This window comes from Trachemys scripta, chromosome 6 (assembly GCF_013100865.1).
Source record: "Trachemys scripta elegans isolate TJP31775 chromosome 6, CAS_Tse_1.0, whole genome shotgun sequence".
NCBI lineage: Eukaryota > Metazoa > Chordata > Testudines > Emydidae > Trachemys > Trachemys scripta.
In genome coordinates this window covers 3,058,397-3,075,202 of record NC_048303.1, presented here as the reverse complement: position 1 = coordinate 3,075,202, position 16,806 = coordinate 3,058,397, and the positions used below count along the sequence as shown (strand labels likewise).

The 16,806-nt window shown below is 45.9% G+C and overlaps 1 protein-coding gene and 1 long non-coding RNA gene across 2 annotated transcripts in view; one reads left to right on the top strand and one right to left on the bottom strand.

Annotated features, from left to right (window-relative positions):
- LOC117878677 overlaps positions 1-544 on the bottom strand; it is an 89,299-nt gene extending 88,755 nt beyond the window's left edge. The window contains exon 1 of the long non-coding RNA XR_004646053.1: positions 359-544. This is a non-coding gene — a long non-coding RNA (uncharacterized LOC117878677). The remainder of the gene's footprint in view (positions 1-358) is intronic.
- Positions 545-804: 260 nt separating this feature from the next.
- The window catches only part of DNAI1 (dynein axonemal intermediate chain 1), a 299,111-nt gene continuing 283,109 nt past the window's right edge, over positions 805-16,806 (top strand). The window contains exon 1 of the mRNA XM_034774779.1: positions 805-915. Coding sequence (XP_034630670.1) covers positions 883-915 — 33 coding nt within the window. The 5' untranslated portion in view covers positions 805-882. The remainder of the gene's footprint in view (positions 916-16,806) is intronic.

Genomic DNA, 16,806 nt, shown 5'->3' with positions numbered 1-16,806 from the left:
CCCCCCGGGGACAGCTGCGGGGGGGACACACACACACTCCTGGAGCCCCCTGCAATGGGAAGTGCAGGGGATGCCGGTGGGTGGCCCCTCTGCCCCCATGCCCCTCACATCCCCCTATGGCTGGGGGCTAGGAGAAGCCGCCCCCCCCCCACGCCAGGGGACCCCCCCTTTCGCCGCTGCGTTCCAGGCTCTGGCGGGGGGGGGGCGGGATAAGGGGCTCCCCCAGCCTGCAGCCCCCCCCCCCGGGTTAGACCCCTCCCCCGGGGTGACAGCGCGGGCTGCCCAGGGCGGGGCCCCCACAGGACAGGCGTGAGGCGGCGGCAGCCCCGGCCCCGGCCCCGCCCCGCCCGCCCCTCACCAGCGGCTGCATCTCGGCGCGCACGGTGGGCACCTGGAACCGGTCTATCTCCTCCATCATGGTGCCGGCCGGCAGGGCGGGGGCGGCCCGGGCGGGTCGCTCCGGGGCCGGGCTCGGGCGCCTCAGTGTCGCAGGGACGCGCCCGCCGCTCGCTGCTGCTGCTGCCTCATCCCAGCCAGCCGCGCTGCCGGGGTGACTCAGCCGCTCCGCTTCCGGGTCCGGGACCCGCCGCCCCGCCTCCTCCTGCATTATTCATGAGGCGCGGCCCGGCCGCCGTGCGTTATTCATGAGGGGGCGGGGGCAAATCCTATAAATAATTCATGAGCCGGCCCGAGAGCCCGGATGGGAAGAACGCCCCGCCCCTCCCTCCGTTGGGGACTTCCCTTCCGGCGGGGTGGGACGTACCATTCTCTCCGGCCCGTTGCCATAGATACCAGTATCAACTTCCGGCAACTGGTTGCGAGCGGGGAAAGGAGCGAGCGAGCGGGAGTTGGAGACTTGGAGCCCGGGGGACTGTTGCCGCCATGCCGCCTAAGGTGCCCTACAAGAGCCATCAGGTAAGTGCCTGTCCACGGGGTAACCGCGTCACAGCATGACATCATCTCACCACAGTATGACATCACTGCTCTGTCCCCTGACGTCATCTCAGGAACACACCACAGCAGGACATCACTGCTCTGCCCCCCTGACGTCACCTCACGATCACGCCACATCATGACATCACCAGTCTATACCGTGACATTGGTATCTTGCATCACATGACATCACCGTGACATGCAGTGACACCATTTTATCACTGTCTCATTGCAGCACATCATTACTTCTCACCATTAAATCTCAGAGCTACAGCCTAATACCTCAATTGTCATCAGACAAAGACTTTCTGGCTGCACACCATTAAGATTATGTCTACACTACCACTTATATCGCTCAGGGGTATGAATAAACCACCCCCTGAGCAACATAAGTTACACCAACATAAGCGCCGGAGAGGTTCTCCCACCAACGTAGCTACCACTGCTCATTGGGCGTGGATTAATTAAGTCAACAGGAGAGCTCTCTCCCATCACTTTAGAGTAGCTATAGTAGAGATCTTACAGCGGTGCAGCTGCATCAGTGTACTCTCTAGAGTAGATATAGCCCAAGTCACTGTGCTAAAGCATGACATCCTGCTCCATATATTTACATCAGCGCACTGCATTGTGACATCTGTGCGCCACAGAATGACACCACCATGCCAGAGACAAGCCAGGGGAGAGAACAGATTTTATTAGACCAATTTCTGTTGGTATAAACAACAAGCTTTCCAGCTTTGCAGAGCGCTTCTCGAGGCCTGGGAAAGCTTGTCTTTTCTACCAACAAAAGTTGGTCCAATAAAAGATATTACCTCACCGGCCTTGTCTCTCATATCCTGGGACTCGCATGGCTTTGTTCTTTGCAGTTACTATTCCAGACTGTCATATCATGTTACTGTGTTATTACACTGCTGCATTATAGTGATGTATCCTAGCACCATTTCATTCTCTTGCCATCCTGCTCTATCACTGCACCATGCTGTTACAACGCAGTGCGACATTATATGCCATGTAATTACGTAACAGCACTGCATCCTTAAAATTACCAGGCCACAGCCTACCATGATCATACTTTGCCATGACACCACTGAACAGTACAGCCTTACACTGCATTATTATATCACTGTGCCACAGCATGACATCACCACGCCGTGTTAGGTCACTACACCATTACCTCATTGTGCAGCAACAGAACCTCAAAAGATAGTCCTGCAACATCACCAAGCTGTGCTATTGCATCACTGTGCCTCTTCATTACATCACCACGCCACACTGTTACAACCTTGTGCCACAGCGTTACATAAGCATGCCTTTAAACATTCTTTTCAGCGCACCTTTAAAGTGCCCCTAAGGTACACCTAGTAATCGGAGTATTTTAGTGTAGTCAATTCAAGGGACATTATATTGACAGGTTAAAGAATCATATTTAAAAAAAAAGTTTAATTTGGTGCTAATGTAATGCTGACAGACCCCAGTCGTCGATGGGCGGGATCAAATCAGGGACTGCTGGAGCCTAGTGCATGATCCTCTTCCGCATGAGCTAAAAGCCAGCTGGCTGTTAGCAGACTCATTAATCTCTCTCTAAGTGGTCTTTGTGCCACTCGATGGGACAGAACAGCACAACCAGAAGGTGTGTGGGTTACATACTTCCCCTAGCTGAAGAAGTGCATCCCAAGCTTCAGAGTCTTCCCAGTTGAAATCCCGGATGAGCCCCCACTTATAACACCGACAGACACTGGTCGTCGGTGGGTGGGATCGAACTGGGGACCACTGGAGCTTAGTGCAGCACATGAGCTGAAAGCCAACTGGCTGTTAGCTAGGGTGACCAGACAGCAACGGTGAAAAATCGGGACAGGGTGTGAGGGATAATAGGAGCCTATATAAGAAAAAGACCCAAAAATCGGGACTGTCCTATAAAATCGGGACATCTGGTCACCCTACTGTTAGCTAAGGCTGTAGAGCAGACTCATTTAACTCTCTCTCTCTCTCTCTCTAAGTGGTCTTGGTGCCACTAGATGGGACAGAACACCACACCCAGAAGGTGTGTGGGTTACACTAACACCACAATGGAATATTAAAACAGATGGATTTTTAAGATCATACGTAGCCATTATTATTTATGCCTTCATTTATTTGCCCTTCACTCAGCTTGGACAGTGAAATGAGGCAGGTCGGGAGGGGATGGGGGTTGGTTTGTGTGTTTTGTTTTTGTTTTTTGCTTTAAGGCTCTGATCCTACCTTGTGATCCATGGGAGTGGACGGCTGCATTGATGTGGAGCCCCATGGGCATCAGTCGAGCTCTTGCCTGGACATGGCAGTTTGCCTGCATGGATCACAATGCAGGATAAAAGCTTTAGTCAGGTTCAGGCACCAGCAAACAGCATTCCGGCCACCTTTTTGTTTGTTTGTTTGTTTGTTTTGTTTTCCTTTGGCAGTTGCGCTCCCAGAGGTGTTTTTTTGTTTTTTGCTTGGGGTGGCACAAAACCTAGAGCTGGCCCTGGTCAGGTTCACTTCCTGGCTATCAGACATTAGCATAGCGTTGCAATGTTTGTGTGGAAAACACCGTGGGTGAACTATCAGACCAAATAATTTTCGTTGACATCACAATAATATTAGATTTTGTAAGTTTTGTTTGTTTTAAAATATTTAAATGTTGGTCTCATCTCAACTTTCAGCAACTCACTCCTGGGATTTGCTAAATAGGGAAGATACACTTATCCCAACCAATGTGTATCAGAACAAGGGCATGAAAACTTTATAAAAATGAGCTACAAGAACAATAGCAGATTTTGCAATCCTACAAGTTGTGCAGCTTTTGCATCTCCCGTAGAAGTTATTGAGAGTTGAAGGCATTCTCTCCTCACAGAGCTGGAAGGTTTAACTTTAAAGCCAACTGAAGGTATTGAGAGGAGTTAATACTTCTCTTTGAGTGGCACAAACTGGTTGCTCTTGTCCTTACAATGTTGGCTCCTCGTCACAGGGAACACCCTGAATCTGTTCCCCCCCCCCAAAAAAAAAGTCATGGGTGCTTTTTCTCTGGAGGGTGGAATAAAACATTTTCTTGTCCTCACCTGAGCAGGAAGAGGATTTTAGCAAAACATTCTGAAACACAAACCAAGGAATCCTTAAGTTACAATTCATGTTCCCCAGCCAGCAGTCCACCAAGGTTTTAGCCCCTGCATATGTAACTTAGCTGTCAGTATTCAGGAATGTAGAGAGAGAAGGTGGATCAAGTAATATCTTTTATTCAACCAACTTCTGTTGGTGAGAGACAGAAGTTGGGCCAGTAAAAATATTACCTCACCCACCTTGTCACTCTAATATCTTAGGATCCACATGGCTACAACAAGGCATACAGTATTCAGGAATCGACAATCAATAGCTTGTAGGGGGGAGGGATAGCTCAGTGGTTTGAGCAGTGGCCTGCTAAACCCAGGGTTGTGAGTTCAATCCTTGAGGGGGCCAGTTAGAGATCTGGGGCAAAATCAGTACTTGGTCCTGCTAGTGAAGGCAGGGGGCTGGACTCAACCTTTCATGGTCCCTTCCAGTTCTAGGAGATAGGATATCTCCATTAATTTATTTTTTATTTATTTTATTTTAGTTTCCAGCATTTGAACTTCCATTGTTGTATTCAGCATTATTGTAGCCCTGTATGTCTTTTTTGTCCTATGACTACGGGTGAGTTAACAGGCAACTGCACTTTGAATGGTCCCTTAGAATATGTGCTAACTACTTATGCTAAACATCTGTTCGACCTTGCATTTAGCGCCGCGGTGATGCTGGGAGTACCTTTCCCAGACCTGGAGAAGAACTCTGTCATTCCAAAGCTTTTCTCTCTCACCAACAGAAGTCAGTCTAATAAAAGATATTACCTCACCCACCTTGTCTCTCTGACATTTGAACTGTCATCCTCTCAAACAGGGGAGAGCTGTTTTTGTCTGCTCCCTCTCTGGTATTGATTGGTGCCACGCTCTGCTTTCTTCAGAGGCCAGGTGAGTCTTGTTGGGGATTAAACCAGGACAATGGAAGTTAGGAGCCTAAATATCTTTGAGGATCTGGGCCTTAGCTCTTATCTTTTCTAGCCAATTAGTGGTAAGGCAACTCAACTGATTCCCAGGTGTCAAGAATCTCTAATGCTCATTTGCTTCCCAAAAGAGAGCGAGAAAGGAATTCAAACCAAGGTTGCAACATAGGCAAAGTAGATATACTGTAATCACTGTGCTCTCCAATGAACTTGCACAGAAAAATGATACAAGACAAAAACATCATATCACCTGTGGGTGAACACTTTTCACAAAGCTATAACACTAGCGGGCCTCTCAGTCCTGGTTCTCAAAGGAAATTTTCAGAACACCTTCAAAAGATGAGCCTGGGAGCTTAAATTCATAACTTTGCTAGATATTAAAAATCACAGACTGAACAGAGACACTAGATTTATGGGTTATTACAACAATCTGTAACCCACTAACAATGCCCTCCTGCCAAGCTGCTCCCCCCGCCCCCCTTTCTTTTCTCACTATGACTGGAGAGTTGTTAATGGACCACTTCACCTTGAAAGGACCCTTGAAATACATGTTAAGTTAACTACTTATGCCAAACAACCTGTTCCACCTTGTATTTAGCTGTGACACCGAGTAACTTTCCCAGACCTGAAGAAGAGCTCTGTGCAAGCTCAAAAGCTTCTGTCTCTCACCAATAAAGTTGGTTCAAAAAGATTTTACCTTACCCACCTTGTCTCTCTAAAGTAAGACAGAAAAAAGCCAAAACAAGAGAATCTTTCTTACTCCATTTGTATCATATTCGCTCACTTAATCAGACCACATACAACATGAGTTTTATAGACTCCCCTAAAATATATACTTCCCAAAACACCAGACCACTGAGTCACACTCCCATCGTTTGCTGAATCAGGGAAGACCAGCTCTAGTTTGTTCCACACTACTGGCTTTTGAAGTTTTGCTTCACCTCATTTGTAAATCCTCTGAACTGCCCTGTCCAAGATGTAGGCAAAACTTCCACCCTCTCTGCAGCCATCTAAGCAGTAGCTGTCCCTGAGAAGATTGTTTTTATTCCCACCTTCACCACCCAACTCTTCATTCTAGAATAGCTGACCCGCAAGTAAACAGAAAGCAATCTAAGGAGTAGCCGTGGTACTTCTGAGATCAGCCTTATGTACCAGATTCTGATACATTTAGTTTGAATAGTACCTTAGCTTTTGAATAGTCCCATAGAAATCAATGGGACTATTATCTGGAGCCAGGTGAGTAAAGGTACTATTCAGGGTGAGTAAAGGTAGTAGAATCTAGTTCTTCTTAAATGCTGACAATGTGTCCAGTGCTGTACAAGACAAACCAGGGCCCCAGTCTCCAAGGGTCCACCACGCATTTGGAGGTTTGAGGCCAAACTCGGCCCTGACCTTAAGGCTATGATTTAGTCAAGGAGGTCATGGCAGTCACGGATTCCGTGACTTTGCTGGACCTCTGTGACTTCTAGGGCTTCAGGAGGAGGAGGCGGGACTGTGCCTCCCTGCCCTGCAACAGAGCTGGCTGGAATCAGGACCCTTCAGCCCCAGCCCCATGGCTTCTGCCGGGGGCTGCAGCTGGGGCTGTGCACCCCAGCCCAGCAGCTTTCGCCAGGTGCTGCACCAGGGCCATGTCTACCCCCGTCCCCCGCTTTGGCTGGGGCTTGGCGGGAGTTGCAATGGGGGCTTCGCACCCCTGTCCAGCAGCTGCGACCAGCTCTGGAAGGGGGGCTGTGTGTCCCCTATGGCTGCACCCCCCGCTGCGGCTGCCTGAGCCATGGCTGTGCTCCTTGCCATGGTGGGGACTCAGCCTGTCAGTGTCCCCACACTCCCAAATGGGACTCCATCCCTCCCCGCTAACTAGCCTTGCCCCTCATTATTTTTATTTAAGTAACAGACAGGTCATGGGCTCCATGAATTTTTGTTTATTGCCCATAACCTGTTCTCAACTTTTACTAAAAATAACTGTGATAAAATCTTAGCCTTACTTATAGTCTAAAGCCCCAATTCAGTAATTGACTCTGAGCCCATATGGAGTTACCGTGACTTCACTGGGGCTCCATGGAGGCAGAGGGACCTGTCCCCATGCAGGGTGGTGCAGATTGGGACTTGAAAACCTGCACCTGCACTATTGAAATCAATGGGAGTTTTGCTCCTTACTCCAGTGTGACATGTTGTAGCAGCCTCCATTGCCCACTTGTTAATTTTCAAACAAGCCCTTTCATGCTTTCTCCCATGCTGCTCCTCAGGCGTAGAAGAAACTCCCCATAAGCATCTGCAAAACTAACTCATTACCCTCCTTCAAAACTCTCCTTAAAACGCCCCTCTGCTGTGAAGCCTGCAAAAAACTGGACAATGGTTAGGCAGCTGATGTGCTGAGACCAGTCTGTCCCGTTGACCCGTATTATCTCATTGATTCCTTGTACTCTCCTTTTGGTTTGTCCGTCTCGATCCATCTGTTGTCTCTTGTCTTATACCTAGATTGTAAGCTTTTTGGAGCAGGGCCTTTCTTTTTGTTCTGTGTTTAAACAGTGCGTAGTTCATTGCGGGTCTGGTCTGTGACTGGAACCGCTAGGCACTATGATACTACAAGTAAATAATAGGAACTTCCTAGGTAAGAGGTAATATCTATTTATGACATTTCTAATACACCCAATATTACTAACTAGTAATTAGCAAGTCCTAAAGGGATCTATATCCCCAAATTCAGAATTTAAGATCATGCTCAATTTGATAATTGAATATTTCTGCTAAAGTCATCATTAAAATAATTATTAATAATAACAACATGAAGTATACTTTTCAAAACCTGGGTTAAAATGCTGGCTCTGAAAGAGACTACATTCCTTTTGTTTTTACAATTGCTACTTAAATAGTTTCAATAACTTCTAACAATTTAGTTATGCTAATAAATATTTGTCAATCTGTCCTGCAGTGTCTTAAGAGTGTATGTATCAACCTCAGGGCTGACTGTTAAGAACAGGGCACAAACCTCAAATTGATTGTGAGTGCTATACTTAGACTGCACCAGCCAATTATCAAGTTTAATCTCCTCAGGCACTCTAACAGCTTAAACATACAGTCACAGACAGTCCCCTTATGTACTCCGATCAGTCTTGTCACCCAGGTAAGCTTACCTTTGTGATAGATGATCCCTTACACCAAGTATCACAACAATATTCAGGTTGCTCCCAGTCCCAAAGGACCCGTCACTTATCCCAGGTCAATTGCACTTTAGATCTCACACCCAATAAAATGCTTGTAGCCAATCCTATCATAAACTATATCCAGATTTATTAATAGGAAAAGGAAATTATACAGTAGTTATTTACAAGGTTAAAGCAGGTAAACATATACAGACAAATGAGTTCCAATCTTAAGTTTAAAAAAATAATAGAAGCTTCTATAATAAGCAAGCTCTATATGTCCTTTACGGCTAACCCAGGCTAAGCACTGGAGATCTTTTGCTTATGCCTAATGATCCTTGACCCCCAGAATCCATGCAGCATAAAGATACAGTTCCTCCTTGTTACCAGGTTTTATTCCCTCCCCTACCCCTCCTGCTTTGAGCTGCAAACTCAGCTGATGGGAGGAATTCACCTGCAAGCCTCTTCTTTTTGGGGCAGGGGAGAGTAAATAACAAAGTCCTTTGTCCTTATTAACATTCCACTCTAGTCTGTCTGGTGTCGACGGACGCCCCCCGCCCCTCCCCCTTGTCTGTCAGGGCATAACACCTTCTGTTGGAGACCAGCATTTCTCACTAGTTAATGTCTCTTTCTTGTCTGGTGATTTACACAGTAACAGAGGTTTGCAATGCGAACCTTCAAATATTACCTTATAATGTATGAGACAGCTGTTATAAGTGAGATTAATGCAGGGAGCAACTTACAAGCATTCCATAAAGTCTAAACACTAAACATTCAGAGTTCTAATATCTATTTTAACAATACTAACACAGGTGAGCCAGACTGATCTCACCTATATATTTGTCAGTATTTAAATGAGGTCCGGGAACCTTGGCATGAGCTAGCACCTGGTCTGCCAGTGTCACAATATTGTCATTGTTTTAAATGTTTTGAAATATACAGTTTTAGATTCATATTGTATTTGAAAAGCCTAAGAGATGTGCTACAGTGAAATTCATTTTATCTTGGGATTCTTGGATATCATAAACTGCTTAAGCTCTTCTGGTTTTGATGATGTCTCAAGCAACCTTCAGGAGCATCTTGAGTAGTCTATCCTATAGAGGCCGCATGCTTATGAATTTTGATGGCCATTGCACACGCTTCTGTCTGGAATATCCTTGTTGTGAGGGAGCTGGATGGCTCAGATGACTGTTTCTGAAATAAAGAGATCTTCTAGTCTGATGGCTCAAATCCAGCTTATGTCAGTAGTGGCTAGGGCCATGGTTCTGGAGTGAGCTCTTGTGGGTGAACACCTGTGCTGAACTCACCACAGTAACAGGGCCAGATTAATTACTAGCTGAAGACTGGTGGCCTGTGTGAAATGAGGTTGTGGGTCAAGGTCTAATTCCCAGTTTGTGTCAATGAATTTCTATTGAATACAAATGGGCAAGGTCCCGAGCCTCCAAATCCTCTCATGTCCCCTTAACCAGAAAGCAAGGCTGCTTGCTAACCTGTAGTCCTGCCTCCTGATGTTGTGTCTTCATTCCATCTGCTGTCTCCATGTGGACATCAGTTCTCCTGAAAACTCACCACTGTCCCTTCATCTCAGAAGCTCCATCGTCTCCCTATCACCTTAACCAGCCTAACCCCTCTGATTTTTTCATCATTGACCACCCTGTCCTTGTTACACTTTCCTTTTGGGCCCATTCCCCCAGCTCAGATGAACCCCTTCATTGTCAGGTTCTTCCTCTTCCCCTCACGCCATTTCCAGGCCCTCCTTCACTCTCCCATATCTGCTCCACCTTACAAAAGGCACATGATCAACTTTTCTCTCCCTGCAGGTGGCAGTTATTCCTCTGGCCCCATCCTCGCTCTGCCTTCTTCTCTGACTTTTGTGCCTGGCTCTTCCTCTCCCTTTATCTCCTCATCCTGATGACTCCAAAGTTGACATCAACGTTGTTTCTTCTGCTGCTTCTCACTTCACTTCTGTCACCTTCTCCTTGAGTCTCCGGCTCTGGATGGACTTCCCCACTCTCTTGGATTGGATTATGATTCCAATGGCCAGTTTGCCATCAGGCATACAAGCAACGGGCTTCAATGTGAACCATTTGACTTGATCTGAGTCCAAATTAAAAATGCCTTTAGGCCATTCTCCTTGTATGTGTGTTCTTTAATAGGGGTGTGTACATGAGTGTGTTCAAAATTAGAAATAATTGTGAATGGGTAGAGTGTTGTGCTCTTGATGCACTTTTGTTAATAATAATTAAATATACTTTATACTTCTATAACCTCCTCACGGGATCCCAAAGTGTCCTACAAACTGTTACATCTCACAACACCCCTGTCTTGTGAGCTACAGTATGTAATATTGAACCCATTTTACAGATGGGGACAGAGAGTCACAAAAAGGTTAATGCCAACTTCACCCACAACCCTAACTGAAGTCAGCAGAAGTGTCAGGCACACAGTACCTCTGAAAATCAGACCCTAAGCTTCTCAAGCGAGACCCAAAATTAAAGCACACTTTTGAAAATTTTGACCTATGTGACTTGCCTAAGGACACAACAATTCAGTGGCAGAACTAGGAATAGAACCAAAGGGTCTTTACTCCGAGTCCTGTGCATCGTCCATTTAAAAAGTGGCCCGAATTTCTCAGATTCATAAAAGTTTATTTAAAAAATGGAAATCAAATAATTAAAAAAATTATGAAAAAATAGGTCTAGATTGCTCATTCATAGAATTGTAGGACTGGAAGGGACCTTGAGAGATCATCTGATCCAGTCCCCTGCACTCAAGAAAGGACTAAGTATTATCTAGATGATCCCTGACAGGCGATGGCTAAACAAAGAAAAAGAAGCAGAGAGAGGCAAAAAAGCATCCTTTAAAAAATGGAAGTTACATCCTACTGAGAAAAATAGAAAGGAGCATAAACTCTGGCAAGTGAAGTGTAAAAATATAATTAGGAAGGCCAAAAAAGAATTTGAAGAATAGTTAGCCAAAGACTCAAAAAGTAATACACATTTTTAAGTACATCAGAAGCAGGAAGACCAGTGGGGTCACTGGACGATCGAGATGCTAAAGGAGCACTCAAGGATGATAAGGCTCTTGCAGAGAAAGTAAATTAATTCTTTGTATCAATCTTCATGGCTGAGGATGTGAGGAAGATTCCCAAACCTGAGCGATTCTTTTTAGGTGACAAATCTGAGAAACACTCCTAGATTGAGGTGTCATTAGAGGAGGTTTTGGAACAAACTGATAAACTAAACAGTAATGAGTAATCAGGACCAGATGGCATTCACCCAAGAGTTCTGAAGTAACTCAGATGTGAAATTGCAGAACTACTAACTGTAGTTTGTAACCTATCATTTAAATTAGCTTCTGTGCCAGATGACTGGAGGATAGCTAATGTGATGCCAATTTTTAAAAAGGGCTCCAGGGGTGATCCTGGCAATTACAGACCATCAAGCCTGACTTCAGTACCGGGCAAACTGGTTGAAACTATAGTAAAGAACAGAATTGTCAGGCACATAGATTAACATGATTTGTTGTTGAAGAGTCAACATGTTTTTTGTAAAAGGAAATCATGCCTCACCAATCTACTAGAATTCTTTGAGGTGGTCAATAAGCATGTTGACAAGGGGGATCCAGTGGATATAGTGTACTTAGATTTTCAGAAAGCCTTTGACAAGGTCTCTCACCAAATATCAGGGGGTAGCCGTGTTAGTCTGTGTCTACAAAAACAACAAAGAGTCTGGTGGCACCTTAAAGACTAACAGATTTATTTGGGCATAAGCTTTCGTGAGTAAAAACCTCACTTCTTCGGATGCCGCATCAAAAAGCTCTCCAAAACTGGCAGATCCCTTTGATCCATGGGAANTACCTTGCTCAGGCGTGTGAAAAAGCCACACGGTTGACTGATGAAGTTAAGCCAACCTCACCCTACCCCTCTCTCCTGCACAGACAGTGCTAGGTTGATGGAAGAATTCTTCTCTCGACCTAGCTGCCACCTCTTGGGGAAAATGGATTAACTATAGCAATGGGAGAAACCCTTCCATCACTGTAGTGAGTGTCTACACTAAAGCGACAGCTGCAGCATCGTTTCTAGTAAAGACAGCCTCAGAAAAGCCAGAAGTCTGTCATTTTAGAATATCTGCTTGTCAGTGCAGCAGCACAAAACCTCTAAAAACAAACAAAAAACACACAAAGGAGAGAGGTGCTGGTATGGTTTGAGAAGGAAGCAGATGCTTAATTGAACATGACACTATCTCCACTACATCTTAAAAAAAAAAAGGTTAGGGACCTCATTATTTTTCATCTGCCTGGAGATGCCTATTCCATTATATCCAAGGCAAAAGTTTGCAAAAGAACTGATACGTCTAGTGGACCAGCAGCAATTTAAGAAAACAATGAGGAAGATAAGGACCTTGCAAGAAAGCTAAAGTGATTACTTTGCATCAGCCTTCACCAGAGGATGTTGGGGAGATACCTTACCCGGACCTCCTCTCCTCACATACTTAATTAGATCCTCTCATATCAGAAACTGAAGAGTCAACAAAAGAGGTGCTGGAACAAAACTGCTAATTTAAGAACAAGTCACCAAAACCAAGAATTCTGATGTAATTTACAAGTGATGCTACACAAATAACAAAATAAATAAAAAACCAGGCTGGAAATCCAGTGAGAAGATGATTAGGTTTTAGTTTTCAAATACCTGCTAGTTTTTGAAGAGTTGGAAATGTTACTATTTATAATTGATATTACAGTAGCACCTACAGACCCCCAATCAGGGCAGCATAAAAACCTGCAGCAACTCCTTTCTCTTATAATATTTTGGGATTTCAGTTTCCTGTCCTTACAAACACTGAAAACAGGAAATGTTGAAGGACAAAATTAAAAATGTAAACTCAAAACCCTTCCATGGGTCCCAGTTTAGCGTAGCTTAAGGGATAAACATTGTTCAGGTTGTCTCTAATCTTGCACCAAACTGCTTTATCCATCCAGAGTTCTAACATCCCTTTGCAAAAACTTTCAAAGATTTACCTCTGTCTGGTGTTTTCTTTTCCATGGAGCAAAAAGTCTAGTAGTTTGATCAGAACCAACAGTGATAATAAATTCTCCTTCTGGATCCCACTTTACATCTTGTACACTGTTAAAATGTCCTGAAATCACAACTTCTGGAGTCCATTCTTTCTATTAAAATAACAGAAACCATAAATTATACATATGTGTGAGAGAACATGCATAAAAAGGAGCAATAGATTTATTTCTGTGTACCTTTTTACATACAAAATACATAGAACTGAATAGTCCTTTACCAGACCTGACTGTCAGGAAGACACAAACAGGATACCTGAAACAGCAAAAGGTTAGATCAAGGTGAAGTGCCAGAGCATGGGCTGAAGAGGCTCAAGTCCTAGTGGGAGCTGCTCAGTTATTCTTGACTAACCGCAGATGTGAACATTCAGAGGAGGCAGCTGGACCACAGCCCAGACCCAAATGGAAGTTAGCTCATTCCCCAAGCCGCATCCGAAGAAGTGAGGTTTTTACTCACGAAAGCTTATGCCCAAATAAATCTGTTAGTCTTTAAGGTGCCACCAGACTCTTTGTTGTTCTCTCACCAAAGGCTCTTAAGCAAAGTAAGCTGTCATGGGATAAGAGGCAAATTCCTCTCATGGATCAGTAACTGGTTAAAAGACAGAAGACAAAGGGTAGGAATAAAAGGTCACTTTTCAGAATGTACTGGGCCCAGTCCTATTCAACATATTCAGAAATGATCTGGAAAAAGGTGTAAACAGTGAGGTGGCAAAATTTGCAGATGATACAAAACTACTCAAGATAGTTAAGTCCAAAGCAGACTGCGAAGAGTTGCAAAGGAATCTCACAAAACTGGGTGCCTGAGCAACAAAATAGCTGATGAAATTCAGTGTTGATAAATGCAAAGTAATGCACATGGGAAACATAACTCTAACTATACATATAAAATGATAGTCTAAATTAGCTGTTACCACTCAAGAAAGAGAACTTGGAGTCATTGTGGCTAATTCTCTGAAAATAGCCACTCAATGTACAGCGGCAGTCAGAAAAGCAAACAGAATGTTGGGAATCATTAAGAAAGGGATAGATAATAAGACAGAAAATATATTGCCTCTGTGGTTAGATGTTGATTGATGTTTGGCTGCTTGTGTGTGTTCCCTCTGTGTGCTGCCCCAGCCCTGCGCAGACAGCTGGCACGGCAGACCTCGAGCGAACCGCCCAATGACCACAAGATCTGTTAAGGGACGAAGCCAGGTTTATTGTTGACAAAGCACAGTATTAGTATCCCGCAGACTCTACCGGACCACTAATACATGTATGCCCATAACAATGGATCAGCTCAGTGAACAGCGGGACTTTCCGTTCCACCCTAGGCTAGACAAAGATACTCCCTCTGAGATACATCTTTATACCCTGATACAAACAAGTTAGTACTGCCCCCTGACATAGTTAGTTACTGCCCCCTGACGTGGCTAGTTATCACCCATTACCTTGTACGTATTGGTTCAATCAAAACATCTTTATTACATAATGTCATCCTGACCTTATCTTTTAGGAGGGGTCAGTGTGTTCCTGTTATCCTTGGGGAATGTTTTTGTACCATCCTTGATATTGGGATGTTCTGGTACCACTTGATATTGGGATGTGTTTACATGAGTACTATGGAACTAGCACATCTTAGGAATGTGTATTTTTGCAATTCAGCCCTGTTCTTGGCAGATTCTGTGAGCAGGAGCTGCCTCATACCAGGCATCTGATACAAGGGCTTATGTCTCAGGTTCTCTTCCTACTACATTCCCCTGCTTTTTGTCTTTTTATGGGGAGGCTATGTACCCATCGTCCCAGTAAAGCATAATGCATGGACTGAAGATGGCCCAGTGGGCTAAACACTGTTATGTGGCCATGTGACGGGGTGGGGGGAACCCCATCTAGTGCGGGGTGAGTTCATCCCGTCGTTCAAACTGCCCTGGGTCTCCAGGCCGTGAGACCTAAGGGCAGGAGTCCATAGAGATGCCCTGCTGTGGCTCCATGGAGCCTGAATGGCTTCGTGATAAACTGATACAAACCAAAAGGCATTGGGAAGACCGTCTTAGGGCGAGAGTTCGGTGTCAGGGGGATTTGCCAATATCCCTTAGTCAGGTCTAAGGTTGACAGGAACTTGCCCCCCTCTCACCTCCCACCCCCAGATGTTCCAAGAGTTCATCTATTCATGGCATGGGATAGGCATCGAAATGGGAGATTTCATTCACTTTCCGGAAAATAGATGCAGAAGCGCACTGAGCCGTCTGGTTTCAGTACCAGGACTATTGGGCTTTGCTGTGCGACTCCTCTATTACCCTCACGTCCAACATAGTTTCTAATTCCTTCCGTGTGGCCTCCCACATCTTCTGAGGCAGGGGCCTATGGGGGTAGTGTACCTTCTGACTGGGTATGGGAACAATACAATGACTCGTAATTGCTGTTCGCCATGGATGGGCTGATAAGACATCGGGGAAATCCCGCAGTATGCCCTACAATTGCTTGCGTTGGGCGTCAGTTAGGCCTGCTCCCATTGCCAGTGGTCCGGCCTCCAGAGGGTCATTAACGAGCGGTCCCAGCGCGGCTCGGGTGGGTAGGGGTTGACAAGTAGGCTTTCTCTGGCCTTCCAGGCCTTTAGCAGGTTGACATGATATATACGAGTCATCCCAGTAGTCCCAGTAATCAGACCTCATAATCAACCGGCCCGACCCGATGAGTGACCTTGCCATTTAGCCAAGAGCTTGGATTCAGCCGAGGGCAATAGGAGCAGAACCCGGTTTCCGGGTCCAAAGTTCCGTAAGCGGGCCCCTGGTTCTGATGCTACCCCTGAGCCTGCTGTGTTTGCATCAGAGTCTCTTTCGTGACGTTCCCAAGTGTTTGGAGCCATTCCTGCAACTGCAGTCCGTGATGGGCTGCTCCCTTCGCTCGAGTCTCCTGTTCTTCCCATCCCTCCCTGAAGAGGTCAAGGATCCCCCGGGGTTGCCTTCCATAGAGGCGTTCGAAGGGAGAGAACCCCGTTGATGCCTGGGGTACCTCCCGTATGGCGAATAAGAGAGCAGGAAGTTGGGCATCCCAGTGGCAGGGATCTTCCTCCACGAATTTCCGCAGCATGTTTTTTAGTGTCTTATTAAACCTCTCCACCAAACCATCCGTTTGGGGGTGGTACAAGGAGGTTCGGAGGGCTCGGATGTCTAAGAGCTGGCACAGCTCGGCCATTAAACGGGAGGTCACGGTGCTCTGATTAGTTAGGATTTCGCGGGGGATTCCTACCCAGGTGAAAACCTTCACAAGTTCTGCTGCGATTTTAGGAGTTGTGGCAGCCCATAAAGGGATAGCCTCGGGATATCGGGTTGCATAATCCATGATAACCAGGATGTAGCGGTTGCCGATCATGCTCTTTTCCAGGGGACCTACCAAATCGAGCCCTACACCCTCGAAGGGCACCCCAACCACGGGGAGTGGGCAGAGTGGGGCTTTCGGCACCCCCTTCGGCCCAGTCCGCTGGCACTTTGGGCATCAGGCACAAGAGTCCCTCACCTCCCGGTGAATGTCTGGCCAGAAGAACTGTCTTGCTACCCTCTGGAGGGTTTTTTCCTCTTCCCAGGTGTCTGGCCCAGGGTACTGAATGGGCTAGGCGTAAGAGGTCCCTGCGCAATCTCCGGGGGTCCAACAGTT